At 42.9% G+C, this 24,065-nt stretch overlaps 1 protein-coding gene across 2 annotated transcripts in view; it reads left to right on the top strand.

Moving 5' to 3' along the window:
• Positions 1–22,296, top strand: part of zfyve16 (zinc finger, FYVE domain containing 16) — a 40,384-nt gene extending 18,088 nt beyond the window's left edge. For both annotated transcript variants that reach the window (XM_049604423.1, XM_049604424.1), the window contains 14 exons: positions 4,415–4,591; positions 4,689–4,825; positions 5,078–5,294; positions 7,559–7,681; positions 7,835–7,990; positions 8,067–8,291; positions 9,536–9,618; positions 10,106–10,210; positions 11,558–11,708; positions 11,790–11,870; positions 11,963–12,125; positions 14,291–14,396; positions 14,494–14,670; positions 16,799–22,296. In XM_049604423.1, the coding sequence (XP_049460380.1) occupies positions 4,415–4,591; positions 4,689–4,825; positions 5,078–5,294; positions 7,559–7,681; positions 7,835–7,990; positions 8,067–8,291; positions 9,536–9,618; positions 10,106–10,210; positions 11,558–11,708; positions 11,790–11,870; positions 11,963–12,125; positions 14,291–14,396; positions 14,494–14,670; positions 16,799–16,957 (2,060 nt within the window). In that variant the 3' untranslated portion in view covers positions 16,958–22,296. The remainder of the gene's footprint in view (positions 1–4,414; positions 4,592–4,688; positions 4,826–5,077; positions 5,295–7,558; positions 7,682–7,834; positions 7,991–8,066; positions 8,292–9,535; positions 9,619–10,105; positions 10,211–11,557; positions 11,709–11,789; positions 11,871–11,962; positions 12,126–14,290; positions 14,397–14,493; positions 14,671–16,798) is intronic.
• The last annotated feature ends 1,769 nt before the right edge of the window (positions 22,297–24,065 follow it).

A 24,065-nucleotide genomic window follows, 5' to 3' on the forward strand; every position in this document is an offset into this window, starting at 1 on the left:
TTACCTCTGCACAAGACCACATCTGCACTACTTACCTGTGATGCTTAGATAATTAAAATATGATTTGTCCAAAAATCTGTCCTAAATTTGGTGTCTTGAGCAGGTCTTAAAAGCATTAAATTTAACTGTTTGATGCGTGCAGACACCCTGTATATACTGTCATAATTCCCTTTCTAATATCTGTTATAGATTGCTGTGAAAACATCAGCATATACCACCGATTTGTTCCGTTATGCCATTATTGAAGTGTCACCGTCGTCTCCTACGATCACATCTCCCCTGAGCTACGCTACGCTGCCTCCAAGATCTTGGATGGTAATGCTGTGTTTTGGCCGTAAGCTTTTAGAAAACATGCACAGATACGGACTAAATGAACGCAGAGGACGGACAGAAGGCTCCGTCCATCTCCATTTAACATTCGAGAAAAATTAACTTTTTTTTTTCTGTAGCTGCTTATCCTGTTAGGGGTCACGGGGGCTGGAGCCTATCCCAGCTGACACTGGGTGAGAGGCAGAGTTCACCCTGGACAGGTCACCAGACTATCACAGGGCTGACACATAGAGACAGACAACCATTCACACTCACATTCACACCTACGGACAATTTAGAGTCACCAGTTAACCTGCATGTCTTTGGACTGTGGGAGGAAGCTGGAGCACCTGGAGGAAACCCACACTGACACAGGGAGAACATGTCAGAGCACCTGGAGGAAACCCACGCTGACATGGGGAGAACATGTCAGAGCACCTGGAGGAAACCCACGCTGACACAGGGAGAACATGTCAGAGCACCTGGAGGAAACCCACACTGACACAGGGAGAACATGTGGGAGCACCTGGAGGAAACCCACACTGACACAGGGAGAACATGTGGGAGCACCTGGAGGAAACCCACGCTGACACAGGGAGAACATGTCAGAGCACCGGGAGGAAACCCACGCTGACACAGGGAGAACATGTCAGAGCACCTGGACGAATCACACGCTGCCACGGGGCGAAGATGAGGGAGCACCTGGAGGAAACCCACGCTGACACAGGGAGAACATGTCAGAGCACCTGGAGGAAACCCACGCTGACACAGGGAGAACATGACAGAGCACCTGGAGGAAACCCACGCTGACACGGGGAGAACATGTGGGAGCACCTGAGGAAACCCACTGACACAGGAGAACATGTCAGAGCACCTGGAGGAAACCCACGCTGACACAGGAGAACATGTCAGAGCACCTGGAGGAAACCCACGCTGACACAGGAGAACATGTCAGAGCACCTGAGGAAACCCACGCTGACACAGGGAGAACATGTCAGAGCACCTGGAGGAAACCCACGCTGACACAGGGAGAACATGTCAGAGCACCTGGAGGAAACCCACGCTGACACAGGGAGAACATGTCAGAGCACCTGGAGGAAACCCACGCTGACACAGGGAGAACATGTCAGAGCACCTGGAGGAAACCCACGCTGACACAGGGAGAACATCAGGCATCCTGGGGAAGATTTCATGTTTTCTATCGTCCCTGAGATGTTGGGACACCGTTAGTCTGGGCTCTGCTTTTTAGCCTGCGCAAAACTGTCTCTCTTCTGTCTCTGCCCGTCGTGTCTACTCGTCTAACAGTGATAATAAGACTATTACTAAAATAGAGAAAAGTAAATAGACCAGACGCTGAAACTGTTGCAGCAGATCGGCGCTGCAGCGATAAAAGAGCCGACGGACCATTCGCAGTGCTCCATGGTTGGCTTCTTGGCTCTGGGACGCTTCCAAATCCTGTCTGAAGTTTAACTGGTGGCTCTGCAGCGCTCTGTTGCTGACCTCAGAGCTTTGGGGCGCTTCATGGCACTTCGCCTCTTGCTGAAACCCGGCGTTCTCATCCAGATGTGCTTTCAGGTGCTGAAATTTGGCAAATTAAATGTGAATCGCTACTCAGTAGTGCCGATGGAGATCGTCTGGCCCGTTTAAAGTACCAAGTTCAGTACCCAACCAAGTAATTACCCAAAGCCTTGGATGACTGTTTTTGTGCCTTGTCATCATTTCTTTGCAGAACAAGGTGAAACAACTCGTAGTGATGCTGTGTAACTGAAGAGAGTCCATCCTGCTGTAATGTCTTTGCGGTGTGTGTCCTCTCGATGTGGCTGAGTTCCTGTGCTTTTGTAAGCCACACTGTTCTTGTTGTCAGTACACAACGGATCAATAAAGATCTATGATGCTTAATCAATATAATGTAGACGAGTGCTGCATCAGCATTTTGTGAGAGAGTCCAACCGGAGACGCATTTAGAAAGCCTCTCAGTCACCGCCTGGAAGCTTTCCTGGAAGCAACAACTCATGTCCGTGCTGTTTGCACTAACCTTCATTCATCTGCACCACAGGATGTGCTGTAGGGGAGCAGAGCTGTCAGTCAAAGGTTAGTTTCCGAATCCTTTGTATTGAAAACAATGAAACGTAGCTTCAGGATTGTGCTGCAGTATCACACTGTGCGACACACAAGCAGCTTCGAGGCAGAAATTAGTCATAACAGTGATCAGAAATCACAGTTAGTGCCTTGTGGTCATTACAACGTGGCTGTGAGACTGTTTTTGTGTCCAGTGTGTGTCTGAGCGAGCACAGTCATGCTCATCATGCTCCAGTTCTGCTTGTAAACGATCTGATCTGATATCTGATCACTCATCAGTTGCTTCAGGTTCGTCTTCAGAGCTGCTTTTATCAGAAATATCCAATATTAGAAAGAAAGCTAACAAAAAAAGTTCTACATCTTGTGTTGACGTTCATTTAAATGGACACAGAGTGAGTCCAAACATGAAAACACAACAGTACCTGCATACTGTGGAGCAATATGACACTGTTACTGTCCATACCTCAGGTGTTTATAGTTGTTTTAACAGAAAAACATTCGCAACTCCGCCAGGACGCCGATGTCCTCACTCCCCCCCTCCTCTGTTAAACGGTATTTCCCAGGCGCAGTACGTCATCAAACCATGTGATGTTTGGTGTTGCCGGATTCAGGAAGCTCTCGACTTTTCAAAAATAACATCGTTTTTCTTTTATTTCTTATCTATTTCGCACCAGAGCAGCCTAAACATACAAAGTCCAAAATTGCGATGAGTCACGTCATGCCGTTTTTCGACGGGAAAGTTAAAGGATTACTCGTGATCTTATGTGGAGCTGTTAGCGGGGACTTAGCTGGTTTATAAAGGTAAGAGTCTCACTCCTACCACTATTTTTGGCTGAGATAAACCGTCTAGAAAGTGGGATCATAACTTTCACGTTTCATATGGCTTTATTTGGTGATATTTTATGGTGTTTCTGTGTCATAAACAACATCAGCTATCGTAATCACACCTGATTTCAATAAGGTACAATGTTTGAAGCTGGCTGAGTGTTGTTTGATCACTGATAGTACTGTTTTGAAGCCGAGTGACCGACTTATCTTTTGGAGCTCCGCCTGGATCTTTTCATGGTAAAAACACTGTAGAATGGTCATACTTTGAGCAGTCTTCTTCAAATTTGAAACAAGTGTTCATTGATAGTGTGCCTACAGCCCCACAGTGTCATTTACCTGCTCAGATGAAGCCACAGACAGTTATTCATCCTGAAACACATTTTTATTTTATTTTAGGCAAAATCTTCAATTTTTTACTGACTTCAGAGGCCCATTACTCTGTCTCTGTATCACCTAGAGTGTTTCTGACACTTTCACAAGAAACTTCAGGGAGTTTTCTTTCTGGCAAGACCTCATGCATGCATGTAGTCAGAGCGGTTCAGAAGCTACAGTCATTTTAATTTGGGTATGTCATTTTAGGCGTTTTTGCTACAAAATGAGGGTGGAGTGCAAGAGGTTAATAGTTTGACACCAGTGAAGTGTGAAATAGTTTGACGGGGAAAATGAACTTGTGAACTGAATATAATGAAGGAACGAAACAACAATATGGCTGTCATAAAAACAGATCTCAAGTATGACAACTACTACTATGCTGCATTTATTGCACCCTCAAGTTAACTGTTGTACAGCAAAGAACAGCTGAGGCTGATGGGAATGTCATTAGTGTTTCAGGAATTTGACCAAAAACTAAAGTATTAGACACATTAACATGTTGAAGTGATGATGGCGTGAGATGAAAAATAAAGGGATCACAATTCATCCTGACAGGAAGTTGAACGTCTGTAACGAATCCCATGTGAATGCACCCTGTTACTGTGGAGACATTTCACTCAAATCAACAAATAAATAAACCTTCTGATGACACTGGAGGTTAAATCAGAGGATCTGCAAAGTCATCATCAGGGGATTGTAAAAGTCTGCATTAAAACTCACAATAATCCATCTGTTAGTTGTTGAGATGTTTCAGTCTGGACTCATCCACAGACTCTTGAAAATAAGCTAAAATTAACCCACCTCCATGACACGTTTCTCCTTGCAGCCCAGGCCCTGGAGCGGATGATGAGTCCTTCGGGTCCCAGTCCCAACCCCAACGTCCCGTCTGAGTACTGCAGCACCATCCCCCCTCTGCAGCAGGCTCGAGCCGCCGGCACCCTTAACTCTCCTCCGCCGACCGTCATGGTGCCTGTGTCCGTTCTCAAACACCCAAACAACGACAGTATGACTGCTCTTAAATACCGAACACGCTCTGTACGTTCACTGTCAGTGTTGTTTTCCTGAGCAGTACCCTTGAAGAGACTTCTGTGTGTTATCAGGTTGTCCTCGTGAACAGAAGCGCGTGTGGTTCGCTGATGGCATCCTGCCCAACGGAGAGGTGGCAGACACAACCAAGCTGTCGGTGACGAGCCGGCGGAGCTCCCAGGAGTTCAGCGCCGTCTCTCCGGACCAAACAGTAAGACACAGAAACATCATCCACGCAGCAGCAGCGATTCTTTTATCAGGACTTTTTCACATTGTCTTGTTGCTTTCACTGTCTCTTAAACTGGTTACCATGTTTTGAGAAAGTTGAGTTCTTCCCCAGGTGGTTAACAGACTATTTTTTGCCTCACAGTTAGATTATAAATAATAAAACATTATGAGCAGTAAAAATAACTGAATCCTCTACAGCTGAAAGCTCCCACAGTGACCTACTCTCTCCTCTCAGCCTGGCTCTGCAGGGTCAGAGGTTGGAGTCGGTGGCTCCTCCGCTCCTGAAGCTTCAGGGGCTGTGGAGGTAGTTCGACCTCCGCTGTCTGGACCATGGGACTATGCCCTGCTCTCTGGGATCGGTACTTCAGTGAAGAGGGTTCCCAGTCTGCTGCCAGACAACGAGGATGAGCTCCCACCACTGCTCATCATCACTGGAGAGGATGAAGCTGGAGGTGTGTGTTTTCTTTCAGTGTCCTTGTATGTTTTCTGTGGCTCCTTTCAGACATGTAACTCTTTACTGAGTGCTCTGGCAGTTTTGAGGGGGATTTAAACTTGTGTGGCAGACTCTACGCTGTTGTGAGCATTTATTCTTGTGCGGTGGTGTGTCTGTGTCACTCTGCAGTTACACCTCCAAAACACTAGTCGGCGGTGTAGTGCTGTAAAGTTCAGTTGATTCAAAACACACATTAAACACACATTAAACATGGCTTCATAGAGACAGTTTCAAACACAAATCTGCTTCACTATAACTCGCAGCATTGACAGACAAACACTTGTCTTTATCTGGACACATTTTCCCCACAAATACAACATGCTAACGTTATTAGCACCTGCCTATGGTATTTTACAATGTATAAATTAGATAACAAGCAAATTTGCGATTTATTGATCTTGTATTGTGCCTAACTGTCGTGCATCAAAATTTAGTGGGTATGGAATAAATCTGCAGATGCTCTGGTTCAAAGTGAGTCCAGACGTTTCAATGGATGTCAGATTTTGAGCCACAACAAAGGACAAAATGTTTCCTGCAACAGACAGTAAGGCTTGTTGTTTTTAGCCGGGCCAATTTCCAGAAAACCTGTGGCCCCTCCTGGTCGATTAAGAGGAGTGAGGAGTCAGCAGTGACATGAAACAGTCAGTAAAACAGGTTTTTCAACAACTATGAATCACCACAACAACAGGTCCTTGAGGTTTAGCAGTTGTAATTTTGACAGCTATTTTAGATTTAGTCTGAGTCTTGAGACGACAGTTCAAGTCACACTTCAGTCATTTTTATCCTTCATAGTTTTGGTCAATAAAAAATCAAAAGATTTTAGTCTTTTAGTCACTTTAAACTAATCCAGTGAGGTTAACTTATGGATCATAAATCAGACTCAAGGTGACAGGTTGTATAAGATAATGTGTGTGTGTCATGTCTCCAGCAGTGTGTGACAGGTTTAAGGGCTGATTTACGAGCACACACTTACTGATCATCATCTGAAAAGCTCAACATCTCTCTATTTATGCTCTCAACAAATAACTAATGTGAGCCAACTAGGATTTGTCCCCAGGTTCACTGTAAACTCTGACTTATCCATGTGACTGTTAAGAAGCAGAAACATAACTTGTTTCTTCATGTGCAACATGTTAGTCTGGAGGTTTAAACTGGTGTCCTCTCACAGAGTTGGTGATTCAAACTAAACTTTCATCTGAGTTCAGACTGTTTACTTACAGCACAGCTACACTCACAGATAACTGAGCCTCCTACCTGCCTGTCAAACACCATCAACCCACAAACCTTCTCCAGTCCGGACTGAGCGGAGTCCTGCGGGGTGAAGCTGTGAAGGCTGCGAGCGGAGCTAGCTGCTAACTGCTAACAGCCACCGCTGCAACTAACAAACTCCACAAATCCATTCAGCAGCTCCACCATCCACAGTCAGACACACATGGCTGATTATTTACTGCTGAATTACAGCTCACAACTCGCACCAACCCAAACATCCCGGTGCAGACTATTTACTGGAGTTTACCAGCCTGTCGCTCCTGTGGCATTTAAAGATAATTACAAGCACGGCTTCAGTTTTTCACTTTCAATATCGGATAGTCCACCACTGACATTTTCGTTCCGTCTCATCTCGTCAGCGAAAATGAAGCACAGATTTCGTCTTAGTTTTTTTATCATCAAGATCTGTTTTTAGCTCGTCATCGTCTCATTTTTGTCATGGAAAAAAGGTCATTGATGAAAAATCTTCACCATAGTTTTTGTCAACGAAATAAGCACTGGCATACAGTCAAAAAAGTGCACACAAAATATGAGGCTGATTGGTCCAGTGGTTTGAGATTAGCAGTGAACAGTCAGATACAGACTTTCGCAGACACCTCCAAAGCTTTGATTCCCTCCAGGTTTACGCCTGGTCGAGATAAAAATGTAAGAGACTCACCAGAGTGTGGGCGATACAAGTGTCCCTCACACTCACAGTGATCATTTTATTAAAATGTCAATCGCAAAATAAGTTTTAACATCTGTTTCTGATGCAGCCTGTGAGAGAACTGAAAACATTTGTCTACTTAAAAGTTTACTTTTCAACTCACCACTGTTTCCCAGCAGTGACCGCACCCTCTCATCCAACAGGTGCCAAATATCGCACAGAAATGTGCTGTCTGACTGACAAAAATCTGTCACTGAATCTCAAGCATGTGGCTTTAAATGTGCTCTGCTGTTTTTTATTAATTCCAGATGTGTTGGTTGAGGAAAGTCCCGCCCCGTGTCAGATCCTGCACTTATTAGAGGAGGGAGGACCCCGACCGCTGACATTTGTTCTCAACGCCAACCTGCTGATCAACGTCAAACTGGTCACATGTGAGCAGAAAATATCTCAAATCACTTTCGATTTTATATGACAAATAAACTGGCTGTCAGCACACATCATATACAGCCTGATCCTGGATGTGTTCCCGTGCTCCCTCACAGATCGAGTCCCTAATAACGCTCTGTTTTTGTTTCCTCCGTCAGACTCCGGTCGGCAGTGTTGGTGTTTCGGCTCTAACGGGCTGCAGGCTCTGGGCCAGAGAGAGCTGGTGTTCTTGTTGGAGTGTTTGCCAGAAGAAAAAACTCTCCCCAAAGACCTCTTCACGCTCTATCTCAACATTTACCAAGAAGCCCAGAGAGGTAGATACAGCACATTCAGGCTGTTTGTCTGCCTTGGTTAAAACAGAGACTACAGAGTCATGATCTTCTGTTACAGGGAAGTTCCTGGAGGAGCTGGATAACGTGACGTTCACCAACAGTTTTCTGGGCAGTAAGGACCACGCTGGGATGCTCTTCTTCTCTCCCACCTGTCAGCCTCTAGATGGCCTCACTCTCCCCCCTCAGCCTTTCCTGTTCGGCCTGCTCGTCCAGAAGCTGGAGGTGCCCTGGGCCAAAGTCTTTCCTCTCAGGCTGCTTCTGCGGCTTGGAGCCGAGTACAGTGGTGAGTGGGCTCTGGACGGTTGTGCTTGGTTTCAAATGTTTTTTACTTGTAAACCATCATTTTCAAGGATCACAAAACATGGTATTGCCATACTTCTTTTCTATATAAACAAAAATAATGTGAGACATAAGAAGATTCTTCACAAAAAAAGATAAATAAATACAATAAATAAATAAATAGATAATTAAGTAAAGGAAAACAGTAATTATTATATATAATGATAAATCAATTAATTAAAAAAAGTATAATTATTTCTTATTTTTACTGTGTAAATAGATCAATTTAAATAAATAAAAATAAGTACATGAAAAAATAAATTCATAAATATATAAGGAAAAACAATTATAATAGATTCATTCTTAAAAAAATAAATTATTTCTTTCTTTCTTTCTTTCTTTTTTTTTTGTTACTGTGAATCATTTTTGAAAATAACAAAACATGGTATTGCCATACTTCTTTTCTATATAAACAAAAATAATGTGAGGCAGAAGAGGAAGACTCTTCTAAAAATAAAATAAATAGATGATTATTATTATTATTATATATAATGATAAATCAATTAATTAAAAAAAACACATAAGAAATTGTTTCTTATTTTTTTACTGTGTAAATGGATACATTTAAATAAACAAAAATAACTAAATAAATACATGAAAAAATAAACATAATATAATATATCACAATTAAAATAAATTCATTCTTAAAAAAACATAACAAATTATTTCAGTTTTTTTTTACTGTGAATCATCATTTTTGAAAATACAAAACATGTTATTGCCATGCTTCTTTTTACATGTAAACATACACAAAATGTCAAAAACACAGAAATAACACACTTGAAAAATAAAAAATATTGAATAAAAAAATAAATAAATGAATTTCAATTAATACATAAAATACATCACTAAGTAAATAAAGGAAAACAACTATTATAATGAATAAATTAATTAAAAAGATAAAATTAATAATAATTCTTTAATAAATTGTGATCGTTTTGTCGACCAAATGATCAATTGAGATAAAGTTTATTATATTGAAAATTATTCGAGAAGTCTTATCCCTCAATAAAACATTAAATATTATTATCATATTTTTATTTTATTCCTTTAAAGCAAACCATGCACATGATGTTTCCACCAAGATAACTATAATTTTAAATAAAGCTGATTAATTATAGTGTCACTGCTCAGTAATGTTACAGTTTTATGTGTCGATAACAAACTGAATATTCTTCTCTTTTCCAGTGTATCCCACAACTTTGACAAGTGTCCGTTTTCGGGACTCTGTGTATCGAGAGACGGGACACACCATCATGAATTTACTGGCTGTAAGTACTGAAACACATACGGATGTCTTTTAAAGTATCGTCAGAGGTAAAGCTGTGTACTTCACTCCTTACTCCCACTGAAACCATGTTTGTAACTGCTTGTAATTAAGTGGCTGCAGAGCTCCTGTCTGCTGTTAATCATTCCCTACAAGTCCCAAATGGCACTGAAGACGAAGCCTGGTTAAAAGAGAGGAAACTGAGAATATCATCACGGTTTAATTACAAACAGTTTGATATTTTTAAGCTCTGCTACCACAGCTTTCAGACAGACCTAGTTAGGATGGTGCAGTTTGACGCAGGTGATCACAGGATTCTTCTGAAGAGATAAATATGTGTTTCTTTCTTTCTTTTTCTCTCTTAGTGATTTTATTTTGACTTGAAAATCTGTGCACCACAATGAGTGAAATACTAAGGGTACCAATAGCAGATGTACATTGTTGGCCTTTGTAGACATGATTCTGAGTCCAGTAAACGGTTTCATCCACAGGACCTGAGGAACTACCAGTACAGCCTGTCAGTGGTGGAGGGCCTGAGGATCCACATGGAGATGGGCCACAGCTACATCGACATCCCCAAAATTAGCTTCAACGAGGTACGAGAGCTGGGAAGGAATAATTTGACATCTAGTGAGATAAACTCCTTCACTTTCCTGCCAAGAGTTAGAGAGGAAAATTGATTTTGCTCTCATGTCTTCACATTTCCCTCGCAGACACGAGGGTGGTATCAATCCCCTCACCTAACAAGAAAACAAATCCGTGTTTCCCCAAATCTCAAACTACCACTTACAGCTACACGTCCTTAAAGGCATCTGTATTGACTTTGTGATAACATTAATCATGCAAGTTTATCTCATGTCACACTGAGTGAGACGGGTCGAATCAAGTCTTGGTTGCAGTCAGTGTCAGGCTGTACGGTGCTGTGATGAACAGAGCTTCAGGCCCCTTTTATACGACAACGAGTTCAACTGAAAATGGTAAACTTTAGTTGTGTTTTGGCCGATCGTTTACATGACGGCGGCGTTTTGGGTGCCTGAAAACGCAACGATTCGAAAACGGGTTCCAGAGTGCAACTTTTTGGAAACAACAGCGTCTCCGTTGTCATGTAAACTTGCAATATGCATTTCGGAGACTTTTCGCACATGCACATTGCGGTTCCAGTCACTAGGCATGCCGACCGTCACAACAACAATGCCGAGCTGTGTTTGTGCTGCTCACCCTGTTGATTTGAAGTGAAGTGTAGATCTGTTCCTGTAGCAACTCCACCTCGTCGTCCATCCAGACAAAGTTATCTGTGCATGCTTTCGCCATTGTGTCTTCACCGCGTTGTAGAGGAAGGTGCTTCAGCGCAGGTGCATGGCGTCATGCCGTGATGTTGCTTTGCAAATTTACACTGCCACCCATTGGCCTGGCGTGCATACTACAGCGTTTCCAATAGATTTTGCGGCTCCGTGTGAACAGAGATCGTTTCAATAACGTCGTCATGTAAACGCAGAAGTTATTTAAAACGCTAAGGACAGACTTTTTCGTTGATAAAGAAACCGTTGTTGTCTAAACAGGGCCTCAGTGTAAAGTCAGCTATGCTATTGCGGAGGTTACGTCGACACAGATACTGCAGAAGTATAAACGCCACTTACACCTTAAATGTCCTCAAATCCTAGAAACAGCCCTTCGTACATATGCAGGGCTGCCGACTGGCCCCTGACCCCCTGTCACAGCAGGAAAATGACACATTAATGCAGCAGGAATATTAATCCAAAAACATCAGGTAGAAGGAAAACACTGACAGCATGGAAGACTTCACTTCACTATACATACTTTTACTTAGATAAAGGATCTAAATACTTTTTCCACCGCTGCCGGAGACCAAGTTTCTCTCACGGGTGTCAGCTTTCCTCATTTGAGCTCTGCAGAACTGTGAACATGTTTTCTGTGTCGTGCAGATGCAGAAGGTGGTGAATGCGTCCAACGAGCACGTCATCAGCATCGGAGCGAGGTTAAGCTTGGAGGCCGACTCTCACCTGGTGTGTTTCCAGAATGAGGAGGGAAACTATCAGACACAGGCCAACAGCAAGCCTGGGAAGACCCGCACAGGTGAGGGCCATCAGTAATCCTGGTTATTGTGTCTTGGTTCTGTTTTATACGATCGGTTAACCCTGTGGTGTTCTGTTCCAGTGACTGGGGCCAGTTTTGTGGTGTTTAACGGAGCCCTGAAAGCCTCCTCAGGCTACATCGCCAAGTCCAGCATCGTTGAAGGTAAAGTTACGTCTGTGTTGACTCTTATTCTACAGTGTTTGACTTTTTTCGCACCGACCCTCACTGGAGTTTGTGTTCTGTGTGTGTGCCAGATGGGTTGATGGTGCAAATCCCTCCAGAGACCATGGAGTCTCTGCGCACCGCCCTGAGGGAGCAGACGGACTTCCACATACCCTGCGGCAGGAACGATGGAGGGGAGCTCCGAGAAAACGTCACTGTCCGCTGGGTCGACTGGAGTTCACCAGTCAACACGGGGTAACGGCACACATTCACACAACTGTGTACACACTCCTGTGCAATCTGCGCTCTACACACGCTGGTCATGCATGGGGCAACGCTTTGTGCCGTAGTGTGTAGCAGTGAAATGTTTTTGCTCCTGTTACCTTTTGTTTTCTTGAGTTCACACAGCCAGGAGGAGTTTGGTGCACGTTTGGTTCAGTGGGGATGACTGATTTATCAATTTGGCTGTTTAATTAGCGCCGACAGGACACTTTGCAAACTGTTGCTATGCCCGCACAGCCTCCATCAGTCACACAGGGACTTAGATCCTCGCCAGAGCTGGAGGTTTGTGTTAGAATGAAGAAAAAGGAGCTTGATCAGTGGGTCCAGCCCCGGAGACCTTATTATATCAGCCTCTAAAAATCCAGTATCAGCCGACCTTAACTACACACTGTGTACTCAGTGTGTGGCTGCATGAACCAGACCGTGACCCCCGACCCTGATGACTCGGCATGATTACACAAACAGTTACAGGCCGAGTAGCCACAGAGGCACGTTTGATCCAGTGTCCTCTGAACATAGTTTCTGAACTGCTTTTTCCTGTTGTCTATTAAAAGACAAGTTCAGATCGTCTTTAAAGAGTCAGGTGTCCACACTCTAAACTGGAACTGCTCCTGAGACTTCTTTATAACAAGCGTCTGATGGAAGAGACGGTGAACAAACTCCACAGACCTCGTTCTGAGTAAAATACATGCCGCAGTTTGTTTGAAGCTGATACGAGAGAGTCGAGTGAAGTGTATCGTCTAAAGTTAGTCGGTTTCCTGAGACATAGAGTTTCTGTGCTGAGCTGCGGTGTGGGAGAAACACAAGATGGAGCTTTATATTAAAAACTGAACACGTCCGTTAGAGTTCAAATTAAAAAAAAATACTAGAGATGTGTCAAATACCAGGTCATTGTTCACAAAATGTATATGAGTGAATGTGTAGGTCGGGCAGTGTGCCTTGTCAATAACAAATAACTGTAAATATTGAGCCAGGGTCGACTTTTTTAAGACAAACATAAAACATCTGAAGGGACTGAATGGACTTTGGCCATACGTGCTCACTGTTTTGTGACTCAAACACATTTTGGGCATTTTTTGTTTGTGTGAGTGAGTCTCAGGTCACTATATTTTTACACCTCCAGGCCAGAGATAGCTGAGGCAGGAGGCAATATGTTTCCTGGTTGTCCGTCCGGCTGTCCCATGCTCGTGAACGTGATATCTCAAGAACAACTCAACGGAAATTCTTTAAATGTGGTACCAATGTCCACGTGGACTTAACGATAAAGTGAACCTGTTTTGGTGGTCAAGGGTCAAAGGTCAAGGTCGCTGTGACCTTGCATCTGTCTCATTTTTGTGAAGGCAGTATCTCAAGAACAGTTTGAGGATGTTTTTGTAAATTTGGCACAAACGTTCACTCAGACTGAAGAGTAAACTGATCAGAATTTTGTGGTCAAAGGTCACTGTGACATCACGAAACATGTTTTTGGCCGTAACTCAAAAACTCACACAAATGCTTAACTGTTCGTACACACGTCACATTTTTTGTGCCTTAAAAATCATATTTTTCGATGTAGATGTGCAGCAGGTGCAGTCAAACGCCAGAGTGACGCCGTTGTGGCTCTCACATGTTCCTGAGTGCCATTTTTGAGGGCACAACGGCTGTGCCCCGAGATAAACAAGCATTGAGTTCAACTTCTGGAAAGCAGCAGCACACTCCGCATGTCATGTGATGAGGAACAACCAATCACATCTGACAGATATCTTTCCCGTCTTCTGAAGACATACAAACATGGGGCAACAGTTTTAGTTTTCAAATTTCAAAGTTCTTCCACAGAGAACATGAATATTTCACTGCGAAAAACAACTTAATGCTTTTGTTGTTGTTTTTTGGAACAAGTGAGATTTCAGTGACAAAGGCAGCGCACACCAGATCCACCTCTTGCCTTCTTGCCTGTCCACTGTCCACCAGAGGAAACTCAGATTCACTCAGAGTGAATCTGTTTGAACTTTTTATTGAACAAGATCCTCAAATGAAGCAAATTCTTATCCCTGCATGTCTGAATAGTTTCAATGCAAAATGTTCGCAGGAAAGTATTTTGTGTTTTTGTGTTATTTGTGACGACCGCGGTGTGTAAAGGTCTTAACTTTCCTCTGCAGCAAAACGAGCGGGGTCGACGGCCGACCTCTGGATGGAGTCACCAGTGTGAGGATGCAGCAGGACACGGAGTTTGAGTCAGATGGGCGCACCATCAGATGCACCGAGGTCAGTTTTCCTTTTCATTACCTCATTCTCTAAGTGTCCAGTGTGCGGTGAAGACGACAGACAGTCCAGGTGTGTGAAGGTCTTGATGTCCCTCCAGGTGTTCTACCAGCTCAAGACTCCAGACTGCAGCCTGGCGTCGGTGCTGTCGTCCTGCAGCGTGTTTCAGAAGGAGATGGCTCTGGCCGCCTGCAGCGCTCTGACTCCTCACCTCGCCGTCCTCACCTCCAGCGGCATCAACTCGCTGTCTCTTCGTATCTCCACACAGGCGGACATGGTAAAAATGAAAGCTTGTAACTAGGTTTGCAGAGGGTCGGGATTTTGGTGAATTTTGCCTGATCGACTGTGTGACCTTTACCTTTTTAAAATGTCAGCCAATGACATCATCGAGACCTCTGGCTGTAAAATAGGTGGCAGTCGCAGACATTGTTTGGTGTTTGGTATTTGGAGATAGTCTGTCCAGTGAGAGGAATCACGGTCAGCCACGTTTATTTGTTGATCACATTTCAGCAACAAGAAAATTCAGTATTTGCGGGCAACTGAAAAAAAAAAAAACCTGGCTGAATGTGTCAGTGTTTTTTTGGTATTTAATTATTTGGTGCATTTCCCTAAAAGATAATTTTGTTATCAATTAACTTAATTAAATTAAATTAATTGATATAGCAACTCACACAAACATGCAACTAAATAAATGTAAATAAAATAGGTTATGAATTTTATTATGAATTTTACATTTCATTATATTCACATTTATTTCCTGATTCATTTATTTCAGGATTTATTTCACAGCCAAATTTATTTATTTATTTTTTATTTATTTTTTTTAGTCATATTTTTTATTTTAGAGCCATGTTTATTTAGCTTAAAGTCACATTTATTTTTTAGAACCATATTTATGTATTTTATAGTCATATTTATTTGTTTTATAGATTTTAAAGCCACATTTATTTATTTCAGATCTATATTTATTTATTTTGTTTAGTAATATTTATTTATAGATTTAATAGCCATATCTATTTATTTATTCATTTTATCGTTGTATTTCTTTGTGTTATAGATTTTGAAGACACATTTTTTTTTGTTTTACAGACCTATTTATTTATTTATGTTATAGTCACATATCGTTTTTTTAAATATATTTTAAAGCATATTTATTTATTTTAGATCCATATTGATTTATTTAATAATCATATTTTTTATAGCCACATATATTTATGTTGTAGCCATATTTATTTGTTTTATAAACAGTTTTATTCATTCATTTAATGGTCATATTTCAGTGTTTTATAGATTTCATAGCTACGTTTATTCATTTTAGAGCCCTATTTATTTATTTGATAGCCATATTTTTATAGCTACATTTATGTATTTATGTTATAGCCATGTTTATTAATTTCAAATCTATATTTATTCTGTAGTCATTTATATTTAATTCATTGGGATATTTATTTATGTATTTATTTAATATTGACAGTAATGATTAGGGTTGGGATCCGGATCCGGTTCTTTTTTGGAACCGGGTCCAAAGTTCCGGTCCTGGAACCGGTTCCATCACATTTGGCGTAACGGTTCCTGCAAACGATTCCTAGATTAGTTGCGTTTTGGCCGACCGAGCCCGACATTATTGAATCACTAAAGCACTGAGCCGTTTGTGTCACACAGTTGTCATGGTTACAGGCTATTTAACAGACCAGGCGTGCGCCGTGGGTGCTCAGCGGAGAGGGAGACCTCCGTGTTTGAGACGGGAGCGGGCGGCGGGAGGTCCGAGGCTTCCAGCGAGGGGAGCGGTAGAAATATAACAAAATAAGATAAAATAGGAAACACCTGTCTCCCTCTTTTATTTAATTTTCAGCGTTTAATCAAGGCAGAGGCGGGTGGCGGGAGGTCCGAGGCTTCCAGCGAGAGGAGAGATAGAAACAAACAGCCAATGTGTGTGTGTGTTGTGTTCAGGTGTTGTCACGTAAATAACAGTGCCCAAGCATGAATGCATATAAGTATTTTTTATTACATTGCTGTGGTTAATGTGAGGTAACAGTGTTACTGTAGAAATCAGAGAATCACTTTTTGTTGTTATATATTCTCAGGGAGACGATACAAGCTCTAAATCTGAAATACACACCACACACAAATGTGTATTTTCATCTAATTGTACTGTGCAACAGCTAGAATAAAGTTTTTGTATTTGTATGATTGCATTTGTGTTTATTATATACTTGTTTAAGTATAGCAAGTATAATGAATATAATGTAGGAATCGGTAAGAGGAATCGGTAAGGAATTGGAATCGTTAAAATCCTAACGAGTCCCAACCCTAGTGATGATGTTCCACAGTATCACAGTGCAGTATTGAAACTATCCTGTGCTCAGTTAAAGAGGTGCAGTGAGTATCTGTGTGTTTGCTCACAGGTGGAGTACCAGGCGGGCTCCGGGGGCAGGCTCCTCCCTCAGCGCTACATGAACGAGCTGGACAGCGCTCTGATCCCCGTCATCCACGGAGGTAGCGCCAGTGTACCACAGACTGCCATGGACATGGAGTTCATCTTCTACATCACACACACCATCTAACACACACACACACATGCAGACACACGTCAGATGGTGGTTGAGCACAGAGAGCGAAGCTGTTGACTGCGGCGGGACGTGTTAATGCACAGTTGGACATGCAGCCAGTCACAGCGGACACGTCGCCGCCGGCACAACATTCCCACTCTGAGGTCGGGGTGTAAACTGATTTTCTGTTGAGGAGGCGTCGTGTGTTTGTGTGTTTTTCTGTGCTCACCAAAGCTGCTTTAAATACAAGAAGCCAAACACTAAACAAGGATTACAACAACAACAACAACAACAACAACAACGATGACAACATGACCAAAATACAACCAAACCGTTTCTTCTTCTGCTCTGCCTTCCAGGCTCCCCGCTGGCCTCCGTCAGCTCGGAGCACCTCAGTGAATGTTTCCCACAGACGCTCTCTGGAAATGTCTCTCATTTGGATGTATTTATTATATTTTAATACGGGCTCATTGAATGAAATGATGACACATCGCTGACCGCAGTAACTTCAGAGGGTGATACATGTGATCAGGTGCTGGCCCCGTTCTTAAAACCCACAGGGATGAAAAGAAATCGCATCTCATTTCCTCTCAAGGTACTGTGCTCTCATCACACATGCTGGTTTATGAATACGCTGCACAGGGACACGCTCGGCCTCGTGCAAGAACGTTTTCCCAAACTTCTCTCTGAAGTTTTGCTCGTTCAATTATTTCACGTTCACCAAACTCTGCGCAGACTTGTCTCGTTTCCACCTGACACGAGATGATATAATTAGCGTAATCGGTCTGCTTTATTTTTTGGTTTAATTCACACAAATGTCACCGAAGAGTTAAAACAGGAACTTTGAAAAAAAACGATAAAAACAGGAAATATTTCAAAATGTCCGTGGTGGCACAAGGGCACCGAAACGGAGATAACGGTGGAAAGTTCTGACGTGATGGTGGCGTGTCGACATGACGCTCATTGATCTCAAATTGAAGGAATCTCTATCCTTCTACACATCTGTCCTTTAGTTTTCTCAACTACACACTTGGCAGGTGTTTTGCTCGCAACCCAAGGAAGTGCAGTATCGAGTGTAAAGTTGTTTGGGTGAACACTTCTTAAACAGTCGGCCTGTTCCAGCAGGTAGCGTCTATCAGTTTTCCCTCCAACTTTAGATGAAACCACGCCCACTTTTGTAAGAAGTAGATGTAGCTAAATATGCTAGCTACAGTAGCTTAGAAAAAAATTGAAATATTTGGAACTGACTTTGATGAATTTACTTTTGTCGGACCCCCGACTGAGACAAGAATTAGCTGGGTAATGCCCCGGGGGTAAACTTGTGTAACAGCAGCAACAGAAAGTTTGCTGGTCAACTGAGGCGTCTTGGGCATTCAGGTTCAGACCTCTGGCGTTCTAAAAAATGACTTTAACATGTCTCCGCAATTCAAAACAGTTCCCAGTTTTCACGCGGAAGTCAGAGGATGCAGACCTGCACAGAGACGCGATGAGGCAGCTGAGTTTAGTTGCTATGCAAAAGTATGCATGTAAAAAGTTGTTAAAGCTCGCGGTAAACTTGCAGGAGAGAAGAATATTGATTTAGCCAGAAGCTTATTTTTCTTGCACGAGGCCCGCTGTGTGTCAGTAACAGTGTCAGGTGAAGCTCAGCTCATCATCACAGGAGGATAAATGTGTGTGACCAGTTGGTTTCATCACTTTGTGAGTGATTATCTGTCATCTGGAGCTTCCTCTTCCTCATTCACAAATTATTTTGCTAACAGTGAATGTGGCCGGTGCATCCTGTCCCGGATGAAACTCATTGAAAACTCTCCGTTCTGTCACCTTTGGTCTCTGCTTTACTTTCATTGTCTAAACTTCTTTATACTTTTTAATCGAGCAGCACAGTGTCGTCTTTCGTTGTTCGTCAGTATTTCCAGCTCAAACACCAAATAATTTTTTTTCACTTTCAGAGATTTTATGATGTCTGCTTCAGTTCTTTGAGTCTCAGTTAAATGATCAGATTTTGCACAGCTGATGAGATTGCTGCGTCACATTCTGTGGCTCTTTGAGCAATTTGAAAATCATCTCACACCTTCTTATGTCGTCATTAACATTAGTGATTATAAACATGCAGGCTTTTTGACATTTTGGGAAATGCGCTTCTGTTTCCAGGACTGAGAAGAGAAGATCGACACTACTCTCATGTGTTTGGTGCCCTGAGCTCAGCAGGAGTCTCCTCAGGAACTCAAAGTGTTTTACCGAACAGTACAAAGCATCACGATTTAAATTTATTTCATGTATTCTCACAGCAGCTTTCAGGCACTTTGAAACCCTCAACATAGCAGCGTCACTCCATTTCTTCTTCACCAGCTGCTTTTCCACAAAATTTAAAGCTTGATCTGAACTGCCAGATTCCCCCAACGAGCGCTGTGGTTAATAAACACTCTTTAAAGTCAGAATATAAAAGCTCAGAGAGGTTACATCCCCGTAAAATAAAACCATGTTAGCATGAACTGTTTAAAGTAGCTTTGCAGAAGTCAGCTCTGTCGTTTTCTCCATTTATAAAACCGCCATGTCGTCCCAAATGTATAAAAGATGAACTGTATGCATAGAGATTTTGTTTTGTTTTAATAACGAAGAGTTATTTTTGGAATCATTGGTATAAAAGTTTTAACTAAACATATTTTTGATAGGACGATAATAGGCTACATTCATTTTGCAGTTTGTGCGGAGACGTTCCTTGAAGCACTTAGACGAGGAGAAAACATGCAGAAATAATCTTGTCACAAGGTGGAAACTATATAATCCCAGGATGCAATGCGTAAAGATTAATGTGCAGGCTTTGATCTTATAATACAGATAATACAGTTTTACTTCTGATGTTGACTTCAAAACGTCTTGATGCTCAGATATTTAATATTTAGTGGCCGTTTCTCTGTAATAAATCAATAGTTTTTAAATAATCGACAAAACCATTATTTTCATGTGTCCATCATATAAAACAAGTAAATGCAACCTGCGTGTTTGTCACCTGTTCACCTCCATATTTAGTTGCTGAATTCAGTCACTCGTGGATTAAATTGAGTCAGGTGCAGTGTTCCTCTGGGACGTCTGTCACTGAGGTGGTTTGACTTAACACTGTTATCAGGAGGTTTGGGACAAAGTTCAGTGTAAATTTACCTGCAGAGAATCATCTTTGTTTAATGTTGCCCAGTTTACGACTGATTTGAGTTACCTTCGCCCCACATCCGTCATGTTCAGTAAACACCAGAGAGGTCAGCCGCCATAACTGACTGTTTGGATTTTAATGGTGTGCGTCCACCACTTTGGTTCAGACTCGAGTATCCACAGACTGTGTAAAAGAAGTGGACGTAGCCACCATGACGTCACCCATTGGTTCGTGGACTGCGGCCGCCATCTTGGTTTTTTAGAGCTGAACTGATAACACACTGTCGGAGGGTCAAAGGACAACACTCAAACAAAAGTTCATGGCTGTTAAGACACTTCAGTGGATACACATTGCTATGCCAGGTGAAGGTCACCGTGTCAGTCACAAAATACCCGCTTCATGGTCAAGTATTTCTCTAAATGGGACCATAATTTACAAAATGAACATCATGCTGTATTGAAGAAGACTTGAAACTAGAGATTTAGACCAGAAACTTGAGGAAAAAGTTTCCTTGCGGGTGAAAGTTGATGGTTGTTGGACCCTTCCAATCTGCCCCGCTCGTATTTTTGCCCCCTAACTTTCGCTGCTCTCCCGCCGCATCTCCTCCTGACGTCGCTGGGTGCTGTTAAACAATAATGCCGACTGGTCGCGTATCGTGCCGTCATGAAAGAACAGCTTTTTTCATGGATGTCTGACATCGGAAGTCACTGAGCAAGAGCCAGTATTTGACGACTTCAGAGCAATCTGGGTCGATGTTAACTGTGACATTAAGTTGATACCAAAATAAGTTTAAAACACACCGTACTTGATCAGGCAGATTGTGGTTGAAGCAGCCTGGAAAGTGTTTTGCTTGCTGCTTCTGCGTTGCTGAGCGCCGCGAATTTTCTGCCCTGTGCGTCTCGCGTTTTTGGAGGAGCATCTTGAACGCCTTCAATCAACTTCACCTCGAAGCCTTTAACATTAACTCAGACTTGCAAAGTCCCAGACGTCACTGGTGATTTTTTTCCACTGTCAAATCAGATGAATTGAGAGGTGGGCCTTCTGTGGTGGTGAGGACAACAAGTGGCATGGGTTGCGTAAGCTAACGTTAGCTCACTTTCACCATCGTCCTTGGCAAGCAGGCAAGCTGCAAAACATAACTGAACAAACTGTTGCCTCAGCTACGTTCTAACATTTTTACCAACGCTCTGAGTTGAAGTTTTTTCAACTCGAGGAGTTCAGAGCCAGGCGCCTAGAGCGCAGAAACCCCAGGCGCATAGCAACACAAAAACAGCGAGCAAAAAGCTTTTTCCTTCTGTGGTGGTGAGGACAACAAGTGGTAGCGTACATGGGTTGCGTAAGCTAACGTTAGCTCACTTTCACCATTGTCCTTGGCAAGTAGGCAAGCTACAAAACATAACTGAACAAACTGTTGCCTCAGCCACGTTCTAACATTTTCAACTCGAGGAGTTCAGAGCCAGGCGCCCAGAGCGCAGAAACCCCAGGCGTGTAGCAACACAAAAACAGCGAGCAAGCTTTTACATTAAAAACAGCAACAAAGTGGCTAAAACGCTTTCTGTGTGATGGGGTCGAAGGCTTCACTTTCCAGACTCGGAGGCTACGTCCACTTCCTTTAAGCAGTCTCTAACGTTTCCTCCAGCGCCACCATCAGGTCGAAGTTTTCACACAAAATTCAGAAATATCTAAAAGCAACTGAAACTTTATCACATTGTACATGTTTGATCTCATCGCTCATGTCTTCATTATCCACTCCACCTGACTGATTTTGGTAGTTTTCTGAGTCGTCTGAAGAAGAAACACTTGCTTAACAGCGACATCTGATGCTCAACGTAAACCAAACGGGTTAAAGCTGACATGTTTCACCTGCTGTGCAAATAACCTCTGAAACATTGATGGGAAGTTTCTGGACAGCGGATTGATCTCCACTAACCTTATTTTCTTTATTTGAACTTTGGAGCTTTGGAAACTGAATAATTTTAAGAATATATATTTTCCTCCATGTTATACATATATCTATCAGGGCAGTGATATTTTGGGAGGTAAATTATTATATTTTCTTTCCAGGGTGATCGAAACATCTTTGTCAAAAAGAGAAGAACTTTCCTGCTTTATGATTGTGTCCTTTGTGTAAATCATCTATTTATTCATACGCACCAGCTTTTTATTTGGTGAACCTGGTATCTGGGTCCGAATCATCAGTTTCTGAACAGCTCGTGTATTTAAAGAATAAAATGAGTTTTATGACAAAAGAAAAATGTTTGGGATCTTTTTATTTCAGAATTTTATTTGATGTGGCACAGGTTTCTTATTTTATATTTAAAAGTAGAACAAAGGCAGCCTCTGCACCCGTCTTTCTTAGAAGTGTTGTACAGGGTTCCAGTGGTCATGGAAAACTTGGAGAAGTCATGGAATTTCTGTCGTTCGTCTATCCATCATCCATCCATCCAGCAACACTTTACAGCTCCTCCTGGAGGACCCCAAGGTGTTTCCAGGCCAGATGAGATACGTAATCCCTCCAGTGTGTTCTGGGTCTGCCCCGGGGCCTCCTACCAGCTGGACGTGCCCAGAACACCTCTAACAGAAGGCGCCCAGGAGGATCCTGATCAGATGCTGAACCACCTCAACTGACCCCCATCGATGCGAAGGAGCAGTGGCTCTACTCCGAGCTCCTCCCCCTATCTCTAAGGCTGAGCCCAGACACCCTACAGAGGAAACTCATTTCGGCCTCTTGTATCTGTGATCTCATTCTTTCGGTCACTACCCAGAGCTCATGACCATAGGTGAGGGTTGGGACGGAGATGGACCAGTTAATGAAAAGCTTCGCCTACTGGCTCAGCTCCCTCTTCACCACCATGGTCCGGCACAGCACCGGCATCACTGCAGAAGTTGCACCAAACCATCGGTCCATCTCACGCTCCATTCTACCCTCACTCGTGAACAAGACCCCGAGATACTTGAATCCTTCTCTTGAGGCAGTAACTCTCTTCCAACCCAGGGTGGGCATTCCATCGTTTTCTGTCAAAGAACCATGGCCTCAGATTTGGAGGTGCTGCACTAAAACATCCTAAATATCCCTTGGATGACGCCTGGACATTTTTGTCCACTTCCCCAACTTCCCAAACTTTTCACGGTCAAACGAAACGTCCATTTTTTGGGCTTGTCATCAATTTTAACGACATCCATGGTCCACTGCAGGAACTTCGGGGTAATTTTACGGGGCCGGGGCCGCGGGAACCACCCCCGAAGGACAGAGTTCCGGAACTTTTACAGGGGCTAAACAAGTCCCTGCCTCGGAGTAGGTACTCAGAACGGCCCCGAAAAACTCCTGGCTGGGGCTTGGGGTTTACTGGGTGCTGATTGGATATACTCAAGGCGGGACGTGATGTCAACAGAAAGCAACAAAATAGCCGGCATTTTTAAAACTCAGCAGACGAGGAGTCAAAATGGTCGCGCAACGATTACGTCACATCCAGAGCCCGGTAACTTTACAGGAACCTTCCTCCTACTCCGCCCTCTCAGTGGAGACACGGCGGTTGAGAGGGCCGAGCGAGAAGACGTTCCTGTAAAGTTCCTGCCCCCCAAATAGTACCAGGAACTTCTTCAGTGGAAACGGGCCTAATGACTTCTAGGGTTCTTACGCAAGTATTGAAAGTATGGAAATAAATTTGATCAATTTCCAGGTATTAAAAAGTATGGAAAATGAAAAATAAAGTCTGGAAAAATATTTATGTTTCCAGACTATTACCACTGTTCTAAAATACCGTTTTCTAAAATAGAAAATTAGGTATTTCCAAAAATAATTTAATCAATCCGGATCGTGTTTTATGCCGGGCCAAGCACAGTTTGTGTGAGAGCAAACGTCTCAGAAAACATACCGCCACCTGATTGACAAGTGGTCTGTCCAGTCCGCTGCCCCATGACCCTCCTCCAGCCCCCCAGGTATCAGGTTTCACTCCAACACCGCACCTTCGACAA

The sequence above is a fragment of the Epinephelus fuscoguttatus genome, linkage group LG18 (assembly GCF_011397635.1).
Source record: "Epinephelus fuscoguttatus linkage group LG18, E.fuscoguttatus.final_Chr_v1".
NCBI lineage: Eukaryota > Metazoa > Chordata > Actinopteri > Perciformes > Serranidae > Epinephelus > Epinephelus fuscoguttatus.